The sequence below is a fragment of the Manis javanica genome, chromosome X (genome assembly GCF_040802235.1).
Source record: "Manis javanica isolate MJ-LG chromosome X, MJ_LKY, whole genome shotgun sequence".
NCBI classification, from domain to species: Eukaryota; Metazoa; Chordata; class Mammalia; order Pholidota; family Manidae; genus Manis; species Manis javanica.
This window is the reverse complement of record NC_133174.1, coordinates 141047552-141058714: the sequence shown is the minus strand read 5'-3', so window position 1 is coordinate 141058714 and position 11163 is coordinate 141047552. Positions and strand designations below refer to the sequence as shown.

Here is an 11163-nt window from a genome sequence, read left to right as displayed (position 1 = left end):
CATTCGTAAATTCACCTAGATTTCCACATCCACTGGTAGATAGGAGTAGATAAGAACTGCATTTTAAAAATGTTGCTCTGATGATTGTGTATTGGTGTGAGGGGCAGTGGACGGAGCCAATGCCAGACCCTGGGGGGCCAATTAGGAGGCAGTTGCATGAGATTTCAGGCAAGAGATGATGGTGGGCTAGACTAGGAGACAGGGTCATCAGGGATGGAAAGGAAGGGTGTGTGGAATTGGGACTTGAGCTGAGTAGCTGAACTTCTTTTTTGTAGGATCCCACAACTGAAGATCTAATTCAGTTATCAGGCAACATCGAAGACATTTACTTCGACATGGATTCTTTCCTTCAGAGAGCAGAGGAGACTGAAGAGCATTTTCAGGACCTCTCTGAGACATTTAAGACAAGAACCCCAGCTGTCCCAGAGCCACAGCTCTATATGCCTCTGACTGTCCGTGATGAGGACGGACAACATGAGCCACCCCAGAACCAGGTGGTGACTCCCCTGAGGCCCACAGTGATGGCTTCAGCGTGTCCTAGCATCCCTGAGACAGTCCTTGTGCAGAACCAAACAGTACCCCCTGTTAAAGCCCTTGATATTCCCCCTGGACTCTTAAGTGAGACTTTTTCCGTGGACCCGAACATGACCTCCTTTGAACAGAGAAAACCAGCAGAAGCCTCCCTGATGACAGGTGGCAATGACAACCCAAAGGCACTGCTCACTGATTGCCAAGACATGACCATCACGGCAGACAAGATGACAATCCCCGATGAAGGCAGCCAGGTGAAGACCCTCAGCGATGACCAGACCCTCTGTGGAGGCCAGATAATACCCCTTAAAGGGGCCCACATGAAGACGTTCAGTGGTGACCAGACCCTCACCAAGGGCCATACGGTGACTTTCAGTGGTAACCAAACCCTCAGTGGGAGCCAGGTGACAACCCTGGGTGAAGAGCAGGTGGAGATCCTCAGTGATAACCAGAGCCACAGTGGAGGTCAGATGACCTTCAGTGGGCACCAGACCCACTACTGGGGCCAGTGGAAGATCCTGTGCGATGACGAGATCCTCTATGGAAGCCAGATGACCGTCAGTGGCGATCAGACCCACGATGAGGGCCAGATGGAGGACCCCACTGCTGACCAGAACCCCCATGGAAGCCAGATGATCTTCAGTGGGGACCAGAACCCCTACTGGGGCCAGATGAAGACTCCCAGCGATGACCAGAGCCCCCATGGAGGCGAAATGGCCTTCAGTGGGGACAAGACTCTCTCCTGGGGCCAGATGAAGACCCCTAATTATGACCAGGCCCTCTATGGAGGCCAGGTGAAGGCCTCCAGTGATGACCAGACCCTCTTTGGGGGTCAGGTGAGGGACCCCAGTGATGATAAGACCCTTTATGGAGGCTGGATGGAGCCCACCTGTGGTGACCAGATGTCCCATGGAGGCCAGATGACCTTCAGTGATGACCAGACCCTCTTTGGGGGCCAGGTGACCCTTACGGGGGATTGTATGATGACCTTCTCTGATGACCACAATCTCTATGGAGGCCATCATCTATTGCCAGATCAGTCACTGTTGTTGCCGTGCTCAGGAGTCCCGTACTTCCCAAGTTGCCCTTTGATCCAAGGGCAATCCACAGAAAAGCAAAGGAGTGATCTCGAAACCCAGAGAGGTCAGTTCCAAAGCAAGCCCGGCACTTTGAAGGCCTACACTTGCGCATACCAGGACTGTGGGAAATCATATGCAAAGCCTTTCCAACTCCGAACGCACGAACGCAGACACACTGGTGAGTGAGGGCGGAGGGATAGAGATGACAGGCAAGTGACTAAAGATCTGTGCCTTTACAAACCTTTAGGGTCATATGAGATTGTTGACACCTCCGTCTAAGCCTGGAACCCCAAAAGGCCCCAGAAAAGTGGCCAATTTGAAAGGGGGGGATACACCAGTCCTAGGGACAGACAGAGCCCAGTTCAGAGACAGAACCAACCTGGCTGCAGTGTTGACTGTGCTGGAATGGTGGGATTAAGTGGGCTTTTTTTTTTTTTTTAACCTCTTAGGAATGGTCTTGACTTTTGGTCCAAGACTGCCCCTCTCTCAACCTCCTATTCCCCCACTGACTTTCCTGCTGACCCCTGCTTCTCCTATTTTCTTTCCCTCCTTCACAGTTTTCCTCTCATCCTTCCAGCTCATGCTGCCCTCGTTCTCTTCCTCATTTACTCACTTCCTCCAGTCCCCTTTCTTCTTGCTCTCCTCCAACAGCACCTACATGCTCGAAGCGTTTCTTTTTTTTCTCCATTCCCTTTCATCTTCCGTGTCCCCTGCTACCTTGAGGCATGACAAGTCTCTTTCTCCCTCTGGTCTAGGGGAGAAGCCCTACGAATGCAACGTGAAGGGATGCACGTGGAAATTCTCCCGTTCAGATGAGCTCAGCAGACACAAGAAAAAGCACAGTGGAGAGCGGCCCTACACGTGTACTAAGTGCAACCGGAAGTTTGCACGATCTGATCACTTGAAGCAGCACCAAAGAGTCCACAAGTAATTTTAGCCCGTGACTACAAACCCATCAGCCTATGAAGAAATGAGTACAGCTGAAAGATTCTCCCTGCTAAGCCTTTGTTTGCCCAGACCCTGGCACTGTGCTGGCATATAGTAGGTGCTTAATATTACTTGTACATAGTTAAGATTTTCATGTATCTTTGCTAAGACATCCAAGGAGTACATGTATGCATTTCCGTAGCATTAAAAGCACTCTTCATTCACTGCCTTCTCCAGGGGCTGCTGCTTCTGTCACGTGCTATATCATCTTTCTAGATCTTGCTCTGTGCATTCACCACCGTGTGTACATGTAAAAATGTATATATGTCAACAACTGACATATATACATAGTTCAGATACGTAAAGAGTGTAGCATTGTAGCATTCTATATCTGAGCCCACGTCTCTTTGGAGCTCCATTTTTATGGGGTTGAGGAGAGGAATACTTGACCACTTCTAGTGTAAAATGGTCTCAGATTAAATGAAACTCATTTGGATGAGTACTTAATCTGTTCAAAAGTTGAACCTGCTGTCAGGGCCGTTTCTTTCCTCAGGCAAAGTGTCTCTGTCCCGTCTGCCTTCTCACCATGCTGTCAGAGACATAGTGGGTGATGGCACTGGCGCAGAGGTGGTCACATGCTGGCTGCCAGGGTAAGGGTCTAACCTTTCCACTGGCCTTGGGCCCTTTTATGCATCACTTCTGCTGACAGATCCGCAGGTGGGGTGGCCTGTGGTCTGTTTGTCTTCTCACCGGCATGGCTTCATGACTGTCCCTGAGGAGCAGAGGCGTCTTTCCCTCCTGACTAGCTCCTTCGCCCAGCTCCTGCAGGCCCTGCCCGCAGGTCTGGGTTTGATTCCCATCCAACCCCCAGCTTGTGAAACATCCCGCTGGCAAAAAGGTTTGGGTAAAGGCACAGATGTGATTGATCCCACTCCTCCTTTCCGAGGGGAGCACCTTGAAATGCCCTTTCTACCCAAAGCCCTAAAAGGGAAGCAGACCACAAATCCCCGGGTCTTCAGTGGGCCCAGCAGCAGCATTTGAGGTTCTTCCTGACCCACCCACTCTCACCTCGCAGAGGGCCCAGGAGTAAGATCGCTGAGTCTTTGAGGGACTCAGACAGAGTTTTGAAAATCATACCTTAATGTTGTATTTGATACTATATGAAATAATATATATGAGTTGTTAAGTATAAAAAAAGGGAACATCTGTGAGAGTCCATCACGCAGTGCCATCAAGCGTCAAGATGTTCGATGAGAGTAATGAGCCAAACCAAACTTGGAGTAACCATCAAGCGTTTATTTCCTTACTGCTGGGGAGTGAGCAACAGGCAAAAAGAAGAGGTGCCCGCCCGCCGCCCGTGTTCCCATCATTCCCCTGGAGGATGAAACTGGCCAGACAAGCATTAAGTGGCATGCTGTGCAGATGGGGGGAATCCTCTCACTGCCCCAAACTAAAGACTCCTACTTTTTATGGCTGGGGAATAGAGGGAGGGAGAGGGGAAAGGGCTAGGAGTGGAAAAGTCCCGAGGCAGACGGGGAAAACGTGCCTCAGCCAGGGCTTCCAATAAGGTGGCCTCTACAAGGGGGCACCCAAGCTAGGAACGTGGCGGGTATGAGTATGAGCGTGGCCAGCCTGTGCGGTGAGCCTTCAACAGCAACTCCCTTCAGAGAATTGCCATACACCTGCTGTGCAACAAGTCTGGTGCGGAGAGGGCAGCTTCCCCCCATGAGGACTCACAGGCAAAGTCTTATAATGACCTATGGTCGGAACTGAAGATGACAAATACGATTTTTTAACCTGGAACTGGACTTTCCAACTCCAGGGCCTGAGCGGGAAGCATAGGCTACCCTACCCTGGACTCAAATGAGCCAGGCATTGAGGTGTCGGGACCATGCTGGTGAATCATTGTGAGGGCCACGATCAAAGTCACTCCCAGTAGGATAATCAGGCTTGCCTGGAGAAGTGAAGATGGCTATGGGCCCCATGGGCTAAAAAGCTGGAGAAAGATGTCCTTAGCGCCTTAGGATCTACTCTAGAGAGCCAGAGGCCTTCTGCCTAAGCCTCCTAATAGACCGTTCTCTTTTGCCAAGTTCATTCCTCTAGGTTTTGGCAAATTCACAGACCTCCATCCTTGGCTGGCCAGCTGGAAGCCAGGACTGCGCAGTCGGCCAACACTGTGCAAGCCAAGTTGTTGGAGCTGGTGTTCTGTGACTCCAAGGCTGACACAGTATCATTAATAACCTCAGTGAGGGTTAAGGACAGCCTTTTCTAATTGGGTGACCCCAACGGTGGGAGTGAGTGTACACAAGAAGGCCACTGCCAGCGTGGCCAAAATGGCTCTGATGGCGGATCCTGCACCCTTCTTCCAGATGTTCTCGTGTCCTCCAGAAATAGGACTGTTTACACTGAGGGAAGTGTTTTGCCCCTGCAGAATCCAGTTGTGGCAGTGTATCACGTCCACAGTAATAAGTTGGCGCATTTGAGTCACTAGAAAGCCCCTAGTAGGCCAGTAATTGCGTCTCAAAGAGTGTGTACCTTTCAGCCAATTCCAGGAGTTTATGGATCAAAAAGCCAAACAGGGCCACTGGCCCATGGCACTGTTCTTCTGCCATAGGCTCCAGATGGCAAATCGAGAAGCTGCTGGGCCCTCTAACTCAGAGGCAAATGTGGATTCATGGGGCCAAGGGAAGGGTGGCTAGGGTGGCCCATTGGAGGGCCTCCACTCTAAGGAGGCAGCCTTTCTCGTAACCCAGTAGACAAATGCCATTAAGATCCCCACATGGACTATGTGAGAACACCAGTAGCCAAAGACACCCACTAAAACCACCTCCTTTATGTTCGTCATTGGCACGAGAGGTCATGCTCCTTCCCAGATAATGCCCAGGACTTTCACTGGATACTAGGTCCTTGTGCCTTACCTGTGTTAATGGTACAGCTGTATTGCTACCTGCGGGTCAGTAGGCTGTTCAGTCCTGGCTGGGCAGTGCCCTTGTCTGGGCCCACCAGGAGGATGCCATCAGCATGACAAAGGCTGGTGCCCCCTCCAGGTGCAGGACTTTTTCCAGGCCGTGTTGATGGTGGAGCCAGAGAATTTAGGTCGCCTTGTGGTAGGACATTAAAGGTGAATCACAGCACATTGCACATAAAGGCGAAGTGATCTCGATCACCTGAGTAGAGAGGACCTGCTGAAAGAGGCATTTTTCAATATGAACTGGTGCATACCGCGTTTCCTCACCTTGGGCAATAGCCTCTGTCAGTCATGAGATCAGGTACCATCAGGGCTGTGGCAGCGAGCCTCCTGCAATCAGTGGTGAGTCTCCGGATACCGTAGGCCTTGAGCACAAACAAGCCATACGGGTCTATGGAACGGAGGAATCGTCTCATGGAGAACTTCAGCTTCCTTGACTGGCAATGTGGGTGGTTATTTCTTTTTTTCCTCCAAGCAGCCAATACCTTTTAGGTGCTGGTAGGTAACTGAGTAGGTTCACAGATCATCCACACGCCCCACTGAAATGCAGCGATTCTTGGCAGGGATTTGGGGCAGAGGCAGTAGGAGCACAAACAGACAATACATCTGTACCCCCAGTACATTCCCTAGTGGGAGCCATAGCAAAGGGCGTCTGGAGGGACCTAAAAGGACCCACCCGTAGCTGGGCTTGGGCAAGGGTCCCAGTGGTCATCTCAAATCCAAAAAGGGAGAGCTTTATCTGTTTGCCTCTCACCCAGGAGCCAGGGTTTCAGGGATCAGTTGCCTGGGCACGAGCAGCCAAAGGCCCAAGAAATGCAGTTCTCTCCCTCATCCCCATTGACACGTGACCTTGGCAGATAGAGTCTCCAGTCTCTTACGGGGACAGAGGGACCTTGGCCTGCCCCCCGGTCTTGTCTTGTTTGTTTTCGAATGCCAAGAGGTGCAGGTAAGACTGGCGGTGCTCCACTTCACCTCTAGGCTCGCCGGGAGGAGCTGCTCGTCAGGTGCCGCACAGTTGCTGCTTTGTCCTGGATCCCTTTGGCCCATCAATCTCCTTTGAGACGGTCACGAGTAACCATCTTTTGGGGAAGGCCTTTACCCAGGATGCCCAGGGGAGGGCACCAGATTGTTACTCTTACGCCGCTCTTTCCCCTGATCAATCTTTGTTTTCTTGCCAGTGGCCACTTTTTCCATGTCCAGGAATTTGTCAGTCAAGACTTGGACTGTGTCATGGACCGAATGACCAGACCTCATGAAGAAGTTTAACTGGGTCTGGTGACCAGCGTGGGCAAGGCTGGAAATCTGAGCCTGGCTAGCGGTCTTACCTCCTCCTGTTCTCAAGCCCTCACTGGAAACCCAAGGAATCACGAGGACAGCTTGCAGGGGTGCTACAGCCTCTGCAAGCACGGTCCAAACCAAGGACCTTGTCGGAGGTGGGCCAAACGTCTCAGGGCCAAACACTGCCCATCGAGGAAGGTGTTAGGTGCTGCTGCTCTTCCTCCCTTCCTTCCTCCTTAGGCAAGAGTAGCTGTGGTCAGGGCACTTCAAAAGAGGTGGTCTGTGATAATGCACCCCCATCCCTCACTAAGTTTAGGGAGATCATCTTTTTCACTGTGGAAGCAAACTATCCAAGTCTCTGGAGCTCTTGGGACCACTGGACAAAGCAATCCCTAAGGACTCCACACTCCTTCCCTTAAAGGCATGAGTCTCAGTCACACACTGCATCCCAGGATGTCCACGGGAATCAGGGGCCCGCTTAAAGCCAATAGTTATGGAATGCATGCAGCAGGGTCTCTGACAGTTTTTGGTGCCAACTTCCCCTGCATTCTTAAAGTTCCTTTTGTTGGATTTCCAATTTGACCCCCTGGGTGAGCCCAGCCAGAGAGTTGAGAGCTAAAGACAACCGATGGTTCCCCTCAGAACTGGACCGTTCCTGTAAACGACCCCTAACACCACCCAAGGCCCATTGGCACGGCAGTGGAAGTGCCCCATGGGACCCTAAGGTTTTCGATTCTCTTCCGAACAGCTTTGTGTTCAAATCAGCCACCCTGCTCGCTCCATCAGTTTGTTGAGTTGCCAGGTTCCAAAATGGTTAATTAGGACGAGACAAACTGAAGGTGAAAATCAAGCCTTTCTTCACCTACTGTGACAGTGCCAGCAAAGGGTGAGGAGGAGAGGGGCTGGCTGCACCGCCCCGCTTCTCCCCGTGGAGCAGCGCTGGGCCAGGGGCAGGTGAATGGGGGCAGGCAAGAATGTCACCCTGCCAACATGCCCTGCAGGAAAAGCTCCTGCCTTTTTATAGACCTGGGTTATCCGAGGAAGGAAGGGGAGGAAGGACCAGCAGTGGAAAAGAGCTGAGTAAGAGCGAACCGCCTCACGAAGGTCCCCAGGAAGGCAGCCTCTGAATGGAGGCGGCCTGGGCGGGAAAAGCAGACATGCACACGAGCATATGTGACTCTTTGCAACTCTCTTCAGAAAACATCAGTGCCCTGGCGACATGTCTACAATAACCAAGTCCCGTGTTGGGAGGGCAGCTTCCCCATGAGGATGGCCAGGCGACTGACTCATGGTCAGTCTGCTGGGTTGTAGTCCCTGGGGAAGCAGAGCTGGTCCACAGTCCCTGAACAGGCAGGAGGCAACCCTCCGGGGTGCAGGTAGCTGCAGACCGTCCAGGTGCATAGGAAGGAATAGAGGTGCTGGTGGGCAGTGTCCATGATGGGCTGAGTGCAGGGGTTGAGGGGGGCGGTCAGGGGACAACCGGGGGAGCTCACAGAGGGCCTGAGGGCACTGGTGGGTGGCAGGCCTGGTACGTGGAGAGAGTCAGCATCGAGCAGGCTGCAGGAAGGTGACCACCAAGCTGGGCTGGGGCTGCAAGGTCAGTGAACAATGTGGAACTTGTGAGTTCCACAAATAGACCAGAAGAATAAACCAGAAAGTCCATAAATACACACAAGTAGACATGGAAAATCAGAATATGATAAAAGTGACAAATCACTGGAGCAAAGATGAACTTTAAGAAATTGTGTGGGAACAACTGCTGAACCTACTAGCAAAAGCTAAAATTAGATCTCTATCTCAGTCCATACATAAGGATAAACTCCTAATGGATCAGGTATGTAAAAGTAAAATATGAAACCCTACAACAACTAAAAAAAAAAGCAACAACTGGTGAATTCCCCTATAAACAAATTTAGAGAAAGGATTCTAACTCTGACTCAAATCCAGATGCAATAAAAGAAGAGGGTTGGTAAAATTGACTGCATGAAAATAAAAATCTCCCACCTGGTTAAAAACATAGAGATAGGTAAAATCAAAAGATAACTGGCAAACTCTCAAAAATTGGTAAAATACACCAAAACCCAGAGGAAAAATGGACAGAATTGTGAACAATTCAAAACGAAAAAAGCCCATAAATACACAAAAAGAAATCTAATTATCATTCATACTTTGGAAGTGCAATGAAAACAGTGAAAGAGTAAAGTCAGTGAAAATGGCAGAGGAAGGACCTCCACAACTTCTCTCCTCCAGAAAAGCCAGAACACTGGCAAACATCATTAGAATCAACATTGCCAGCACGCAGGAAATTAATCAAAGGCCTACAGCAATCTGGGGAGCATGTATTGAAGAAAAATGGTTGAATATCGGTAAGAACAGTGAGCTTTGTGGCATTCCAGTTTGCCCTCTTCTCATCCACCCTAGCTCCATGGAACGCCAGCAGCCTGCAGTCAGGGTGAAAACTAGCAGCCCAACAGCACTGCAGAGAACAGGAGAGCATCGGACAGTAGATGAAATTAATTTCCATTGCAATTAAATTTAGTCTTGCTGATTTATTTTGCCTTTTGGAAGACAGTTAAGTCATTTTAGAGCAGTTTTAGAAAAATTAGATGATAGTACATAGAGCTCTTGCATACCTCATACCTAGTTTCCCCTTTTACTGACTTCTTACCTTAGTATGTTATATTTGTTACAATTAATAAACCAAAATTGATACATTTCTACTAATTAAAATTCACACATTATTTAGATTTCCTTAGTTTTTATGTAATGTCCTTTTTCTGTTCCAGGATTCTGTCTAGGGTACTGCATTATATTTAGTAGTCATGTCAGGTTCCTCTCTGCTGTGACGGTTTCTCAAGCTTGCCTTGTTTTTGATGACTTTGACAGTTTTCAGAAGCAGTGGTCAGAGTTTGTAAAATGTCTCTCAGTTGGGATTTGTCTGGGTTTTTTGCATGATTTGGCTGGAAGTTATGTGTTTTCGGAGGAAGAGCAAAGAGGTGAAATGCCATTTTCAGCAAATTCATGGGTACATACTATTTACTGTTTACGTGGCTTATCACGGTCAATGTTGACCTTGGTCCCCTTTCTGAACGAGTGTTTGGTAAGTTTTTCTACTGTCAAGTTGCTTCCCTCTTCCCTTTTTAGGGGCTCTGGGAGGAAGTCACATGTGCAGCCCACAGTTAAGGAGTAAGAAATTATGTTCTGCGTCTCTGAAGGCAGAGTATCTACACAAATTATTTAGAATTCTTTTGCATGGGAGATTTTTCTATTCCCTGTTTATTCCTTCAATTATTTATGTCCAAATAACTTGATTCTCATAGCATAAAATTCATCCTTTTAAAGTGTACATTAAGTAATTTTTAGTATATTCATGAAGTTGTACAGTCATCACTATTTAATTCCAAGACATTTTTGTTACCCGGAAAAGAAGCCCTATACCTTTCTCGAGCGCTCGGTAGACCACTGACCTGCTTTTGTCTCCGCTGCCTTGCCTGTTCGGGCGTTTCCTGTCAAGGAAATTATACAGTACATTGCCTTTTGTGACTGGCTTTTTCCACTTAGCATAACGTTTCCAAGATTTGCCTATGTTGCAGCATGAATTAGGACTTTATTACTTTTTATGACTGAAGTATATTTTATTGTATGGATATACCACACTATCCTTTCATCAGTTGCTGAACCCCTGACTTATTTTTACTTTCTGGTCATTATGAGTAGTGCTACAATGAACACACACGTACAGGTTTTTGTGCGGACCTGTTCCCAATCCTCTTTGGTGTGGAATTGCTGAGTCATATGGTAATTCTGCTTAACATTCTGAAGAGCTGCCTAACTGTTTCTAACGTGATGGCTCCATTTTACGTTCCCAGTAGCAAAGTGTGAGTTCCAATTCCTCCATTTCACTAACACTTGTTATTGTCCATGTTTTTTATTATAGCCACCCTGGTGGGTGTGAGGGGCATTTCACTGTGGTTTTGATCTGCATTTCCCTCATGAGCATGTTCTCATGTGCTTATTGCCCACTCGTGTTCTTTCTTAGCAGAAATGGCTATTCAGATCCCTTGCTTATTTTAAAAATTGGGTGATTTGTGTTTTTATTGGTGGGTTGTAAGGGTTTTTGTGTATTCTGGATACTCAACCCTTATTGGGAATATGATTTGTGAGTACTTTCTCCCATTCTGCGGGTGGTATTTTCATATTCTTGATGGGGTCCTCTGAAGACTCAAGTTTTATATTTTGCTGACGTTCAGTTTATCTATTTTTTATTTAGTTGGTTGTGCTTTTGGTGTCATATCTAAGAAATCATTACCTAATTCAAGATCATAAAGATTTACCCCTATGCTTTCTTCTAAGAGTTTTCTAGTTTTAGCTCTTATATTT

At 48.5% G+C, this 11163-nt stretch overlaps 1 protein-coding gene across 1 annotated transcript; it reads left to right on the top strand.

The window, feature by feature from the left end:
• The first annotated feature begins 1063 nt into the window (after positions 1–1063).
• LOC140847535 (uncharacterized) lies at positions 1064–2723 on the top strand. The gene is made up of 2 exons (XM_073228106.1): positions 1064–1788; positions 2366–2723. The coding sequence occupies exons 1-2, from the start codon at positions 1083–1085 to the stop codon at positions 2539–2541; spliced, it is 882 nt and encodes a 293-aa protein (XP_073084207.1). The 5' UTR covers positions 1064–1082; the 3' UTR covers positions 2542–2723.
• The last annotated feature ends 8440 nt before the right edge of the window (positions 2724–11163 follow it).